The sequence below is a fragment of the Otolemur garnettii genome, unplaced genomic scaffold (assembly GCF_000181295.1).
Source record: "Otolemur garnettii isolate 467f Iridium unplaced genomic scaffold, OtoGar3 scaffold00163, whole genome shotgun sequence".
In the NCBI taxonomy this organism is placed as follows: Eukaryota; Metazoa; Chordata; class Mammalia; order Primates; family Galagidae; genus Otolemur; species Otolemur garnettii.
Genome location: NW_003852558.1, coordinates 276,004 through 282,629, shown reverse-complemented (window position 1 = coordinate 282,629; position 6,626 = coordinate 276,004). Strand labels below are relative to the sequence as shown.

Sequence of the window (6,626 nt, the reverse complement as noted above, 5' to 3'; positions counted from 1 at the left end):
GTCAGCCTCTCAAATGGCACTACAGGTGACTCCCCCAATGCCCACCTAATTTTTTTTCTATTTTGAGTAGAGATGGAGTCCCACTCTTGCTTAGGCTTGTCTCAAACTCCTGAGCACAAATGATGCTCCTGACTCAGCCTCCCAGAGTGCTAGAGTTATAGGTGTGAACCACCGCTCTGACCCTGAATACCATAGTATCTGGTGTTTCTTTCAAATGATTTTTAGTGCAGAAAAAAAAAAAAACTATAGTCTTACTAAATCAGCTTTTCCATTGCCAAAAATGCTTATGTCTGATGTACAATGATTTGTTATCTGTGTGGAAAGGAGCTTTTTGTGATGTTGCTAGTTCATTAATTTTTCTTATCATTTCATTTCAATAGCTGCATGCCTATGTCTTTTTAAAGTATCCTTAATGTCAGTTTTATCCTTTTACTCTGCAGGAAGCATGTTTCCATTTGATACAATTTGCATCTCACCTTTCCATTACTGTCTCTTCTCAGGATGCCTTCAGCTCCCCGTGGCTGTCCATCATACAGACCTTCAGCATGATGCTGGGAGATGTCAGTTATCAAGACGCCTTCCTAGAACCGTTTCTGAGAAATGAGTTGGCTTATCCATTTGTGTCCTTTGCACTACTCATTGCCTTCACAATATTTGTCCCAGTTGTCCTCATGAATTTACTTGTAAGTAATTTTTCTTTGTCATTCCTGCTTGTTGATCATCTGGCGCATTTGATAATAATTATTCTTAACTGCCTAACATCCCTCCACTGTGGGGTGGGGGAGGGCCTACTTCAAAATCCATTCATTCAACCTTCGCTTGCCATTTGGGAATACCAGGCATATCAAGAGGCTCAGGAGCATTCACTTGGCACATACCTACCTAGTATCTATTAATGCCAGGCACTGTTGCAGGTACTGGGAAATAGTGGTGAATAGACAGACCAATACTCGGTCACAGTATAAATGCTACGAAGAGGTAGGATTAGGGAGGGGATCAGAGGTTAGGCAGAGATCTTTATGGAGGATATATTGTTTCTACATGCAAACTTGTTGATCAGAGATCCAGGTGGGGAAGAGTCTCTCTTGGAGAGGGCATCCATGGCATTCAGATGCCACCTCTAACCCAAAGGCGAGACACCCTGGGCAAAAGAGGCCTTCCACATAGAAAGCTTAGAGAGTTTGCTTGAGCCATGAGGCTTATGCAGACAAAGTGCCATCTGGCTCCAGGTCCATGGGGCATGTTTACCGACTTTATAGTGCCTGTTTTCCCTTATACATGCATGCATTTAACACACTTTCTCTGTGTCTGACTATGTACCAGAGCCTGCACTGCAGGTAGTGTTTCTGGAAAGAAAAGAATAATACAGACTCCTTCGTGTTTCTATCCATTTATCTGATACAGCTCAAATTTTATTTTGGTGATCTAGTCCTGCAAAAACAAAGGATGGCACCTGGAATATAGGGAAGGATATAGGCCCATGTTCTTCTCTTATAATTGCTGATGTTGGGGAAGATTATTATCGAGAAAGAGAAGTTGGCTTAGTAGTACTATAGGTTGGCACTGTACTGAAGATCCACATATCCAGTGCCCACTGAGCTTCTCTACCTGCCTGTCCTGGAGGAAAATCAAACCCAGTAGAGCCAAGACTGATAGCACCCTTCCTTCAAAATCTGCTACTGCCTCTCAGTGCCATCTCCTTACATCAGAAAGATGTTCTCAACTCCACATCTACTTCCAGTGGCCTTGCATTTCATGGCGTCTCATCGAAATTGCTGCAGTAGCCTGAAGAGTATCTCTGTCTTGTCTCACTTCACTGTGTGATTCTCCCTACAAATGGTTCCCACATTGATGTTCTCATAATAAGAAACTGGGTCCATTAGTGGCTCTTTATTTTAAAAAAATTAATTAATTTTTTATTTTAGAATATTGTAGGGGTACAAATATTTTGGTTACATTAATTGCTTTTGTACAGTTTGAGTCAAGGTTATAAGTCTGCCCCTCACCCAGAGAGTGCATTGTACCGGTTAGGTGTGAACTCGCCCCTCCACTCTGGCCCCCTCCCACCTGCTTGCTTCCTGTTGAGTTTTACTACACAGCAGTGTTGATTAGGTCCAGTTTAATTGTGAGTATATGTGGTGTTTATTTTTCTATTTTTGCAAAACTTCACTTAGAAGACTAGGTCATTTTCATCTAGATCATTACAAAAAGTAGCCATTTTTTAATGGCTAAGTAGTGCTCTGTGGTGTACATATACCACATTTACTTGATTGGCAGATGTATTGCTGGGCGCAGATGGATGTATTGCTCCACATCTTTGCCATTGTGAATTGTGCTGCAATAAAATGCAAGTACACATATCTTTTTGATAAAATGACTTTTCTCTCTGGATACATACCCAGTAGTGGGATTGTTAGCTCAAATAGAAGATCTATTTTTAGTTCTCTGAGGTATCTCTGTACTACTTTCCCTAGAAGTTGTCCTACTTTGCAGTCCGACCCACGGTGTATAAGTGTTCCTTTCTGTCTGCATCCACACCAGCATCTATTGTTTGGAGATTTTTTTGATCAACCCCATTCCCATTGGAGTTAGGTGATTCCTCATTTTGGTTTTTATTTGCATTTCCCTGGTGATTAGAGACATTGAGCATTTTTCATATACTTTTTGGTCATTAGTCTATCTCCTTTTGGGAAAACCTTCTGTTCATATCTTTTGCCCACTTTTTTTACAGAGTGATTTAATTTTTTCTTGCTAATTTGTTTGAGTTCTTTATAGATTCTGGTTATAGGCCCATTATCAGATATATAGCAAGCAAATACCTTTTCCCATTTTGTAAGTTATCTATTTGCTCTATTGATTGTTTCCAAAGAAATGCAGAAAGTTTTTAATGAGGTCCCATTTGTTAATTTTTGTTGTTGCTGTGATTGCCTTTCAAATCAGAAATTGATTGCCTCAGAAATTCTTTGCCTAGACCAATGTCTACAGGAGTTTTTTCAGCATGTTCTTCTAGAATTCTTATAGTTTCATGCCTTAGGTACACTGCACCACTGCACAGGCTTTTCCTTAGGTACAGCATGTAGGATGCTGGCTCAGCATAGGCAGGGCCTAAGTGCCTCAGAAACAAATGAAAGACAAATGAAAGGGTGAGTGAAATGAACTAAGTTCATTATATTGAGTAGAACTGAGCTAATAGCTTCCCCTTACCTGCTTCTATCTACCCATGGATTGCTGGAAGGGTTTCTCACCAAAGCCTTTCTCTTGCCCTAAAGCTACACCCTCTTTTGATGAATATATGTAAGATATAAAAGCCTTTTCTCAGTTTAAAGTTTTAACTTTTCCATGTTGTCAAATCACCCTTGTCTACCTTAGTTTCCAAACTCTTGGACTTTCCCCAGCTATGTTGTGTGGCTAAACCCAATGACATTGGACATCAGATCACTTACTGTCCTCAATTTAATTCATAAATTAAAATGAATTTCAGATTAATTTGTGTGTCTTAAGCTTTCATGATAACATTTAAGATTATTGGCCCCCCCTAAAGTGGCCACCACTGTTGAAATGGTGTACCGCTGTGCATGCAGTGTTCTGTAATGTGCATTAGCAAAGCACTGTGCAGCCACTACTAGTAGATCACATGCCCACTCTCCCAGTGTAGCCAGAGGGACCTTGCTATGGCTTGAATATTTATATCACTTCCAAAATGTATACATAGAAACCTAATTTCGAAAGAGATGGCATTTGAAGGTTGGGCCTTTGGAATGTGATTAGGCCCTGAGGGCACAGCCCTTGTGAATGGAATTAACACCTTTATAAAAGAAGTTTAAGGGATTTCTTAGCTCTTCTTTGACTTTCTGCCATGTGAAAACACACAGAAGCCACCACCTATGAATGCCTTTATCAGATGCCAAATGTGTTGGCACCTTGATTTTGGACTTCCCAGCCTCTAGAACCATGGGCAATAAATTTATGCTATTTCTAGATTACCTAGTGGAAGGCATTTTGTTATAGCAATCTAGATGGACTCAGACAGACCTTAAGTGAATTTTTAGGTGAGTCATTAAACTGTAGTGATTAATTTTGTGCCCCATCTCAGATTGGTCTGGCAGTTGGTGACATTGCTGAGGTCCAGAAACATGCCTCACTGAAGAGGATTGCCATGCAGGTAAGTGCGGATGCTCCTCAATTTAGGATGAGGTGTGTCTGGTAAACCAACTGTAAGTTGAAAGTATTGTTAAGGTGAAGACTTATTAAAATTAATGCCATTATAATTATTCACACATAAGAATGGCTGATTTTCTGAGAAAACAGTTATTTGATATATATGTTTTCTCAAACCCAAAGAGCAACCTTCCATTTGCATGTTCTCTGGTATCCTGCTAAGATCAAAAATGATGGAAAAAATGTCCTAGAACAATCTCAGCAGAGAAACTGAAAAATTACCTGAGACTCTTGTTTAATGTTAACATGTGGCTAACCAGGTAACTGGACTAAGAGCCTCTCACTGGTGTGAGGTATTCTGTTTTGTCACAGACCAGCTGTTCAAAGGAGTTCCTCATATTTTGGGTAGGGAATTACTGTGTCCCCACAGCATGTTTGATACAGTTTTAACTCCATGCATGAAGTTTTGTTCTCTTTGTGATGTCTCTCTCATTTTTATGGACAATTTGATGTAACATTTGCTAGAGTCATTGGTTTCTGGATAGGTCCTTGGCTACTGAATCTTGTGAGGTAGTGTCCCATCATACAGTAGGAAGGTATTGGTATTTCTTTGCTCTTAACTGCATTGTCTTTAAATTTCAATTTTCAATGGTAATATTTGATGTTTTATGAATATCTGATGACCAGTTGAATATATAAATTCAGAAACTTTGGTCAGTTCAATAGAAAGAAAAATTCATGCAAAGATATAATTCTCTCTTCACTCTTATCTCCTCTTCACTTTTTTTTGGTCACAAGTCATAATTCTTTCTTCCTTGTTCATTTGTCTGCCCATTAGCAATGTTTATTCAAAACCAATATTCCAATACATGGTATGTGCAAAGTATAGTACAACTTAGCCAAAGAACCCACAGGAAATGAATGCATGTGGTTCCTGACTTATTAAACTTAAGTCAAATATGCCTACTTGACACCCCAACCAAAGAAATATCAAAATCAATTTAGAAAATATTCCTTTCTGGATCAGTCCATGCTTCCCTTTTCTGTAGTAATGTACTTGGCTTTCAATAAACCTCTCTGCTTTTGCTCAGAAAAAAAAAGAAACAACAAAAACTTAGAACTATTCCTAAACTCTGTGATCTGTGACTTAGCTATATATCATACAGAGAATTTGGAACATTTAGGTAGCAAAATCATATGGATTCAATTGATATCAGGTACAGCCGAAATATGCAGAAATAATTAAGAGACTGCTACATGGAGGATGTGGGATAGGCGAGCATTGAAAGATGGCTGGAGTTTAAAAGGGCCTTGAGACTGTCCTGGAAGAGGGACCAAGCAGGAGCAAAGGATCAAGGCAGAAAGAGGGGGAAGTGGCTAAGGGGCTGTCACCAGGCCCCTCGCCTAGAAGATGGTTCATGATAGAAGGTGATAAGGATGCTCCAGATGCTAGAGGGCTTAAGACTTTAGCTTTGAAAGAAAGAGCAATAAACGAAGTGGTTCAAATTACTTTGTTAATAAGTGCAGGGTCATGATCACCTTTATAACATGAAAATAGCATTTAAGATGATCTGCTATTATCTTGGGTTAGTAGAGAAAGACTGGAGGAAGGAAGCTCTGATGACAGGTTGTTACTATTATATACCAACAGTAGAGTTTAGGATTCCAGGTCAGCCATGAGGAGAGGGTTATATAAACATTAGAGTGTCTCATAACTGTCCTGATAACTCTTTGAAATACCAGGAAAATAAATTAAAAAAATAACATGGGCTCAGTGCCCATAGCTCTGTGATTAAGGGGTCAGCCCCATGCACTGGGGCTGGTGGGTTCAAACCTGGCCTAGACCTGCTAAACAACAATGACAACAGCAACAAAAAAATAGCCAGGCATTGTGGTGGGCACCTGTGGTCCCAGCTACTTGGGAGGCTGAGGTAAGAGAATCGCTTAAGCCCAAGAGTTTGAGGTTGCTGTGAGCTGTGATGCTACAGCACTCTACCGAGGGCAGCATTGTCTCAAAAAATAATAATAACATAAACAATAGCACCAGATAAAATGTCTTGGGGAGGCCCAGGCAACTGCAGTGTCAGTGTGGCTGAGTTGAGAAACTAGGACCCTATGATCCTATATTGTAACTGCTTTGTTCTCTGAAACCAAACAGTGCAAAGCCTAGTGCCCTAGCGTTATCTGCTCCTTGATTAGGATCAAAAACAGCACGGGCTAGAAAACCAGGCACCATTCTCCTATTTCCCCTCAGGCATTTCTTTTCTTTTCTTTCTTTTTTTTTCTTTTTTTGTAGAGACCAAGTCTCACTTTATCACCCTTGGTAGAGAGCCGTGGTGTCACAGCTCACAGCAACCTCCAACTCCTGGGCTTAGGGGATTCTCTTGCCTGTCTCCCAAGTAGCTGAGACTACAGGTGCCTGCCACACCGCCCAGCTAACCTGAGGCATTTCTTAAGTAACTCTACAT

At 40.2% G+C, this 6,626-nt stretch overlaps 1 protein-coding gene across 1 annotated transcript in view; it reads left to right on the top strand.

Annotated features, from left to right (window-relative positions):
• TRPA1 (transient receptor potential cation channel subfamily A member 1) overlaps positions 1–6,626 on the top strand; it is a 52,505-nt gene that overhangs the window by 41,772 nt on the left and 4,107 nt on the right. Inside the window, exons 21-22 of the mRNA XM_012811543.1 lie at positions 501–683; positions 4,094–4,162. Coding sequence (XP_012666997.1) covers positions 501–683; positions 4,094–4,162 — 252 coding nt within the window. The remainder of the gene's footprint in view (positions 1–500; positions 684–4,093; positions 4,163–6,626) is intronic.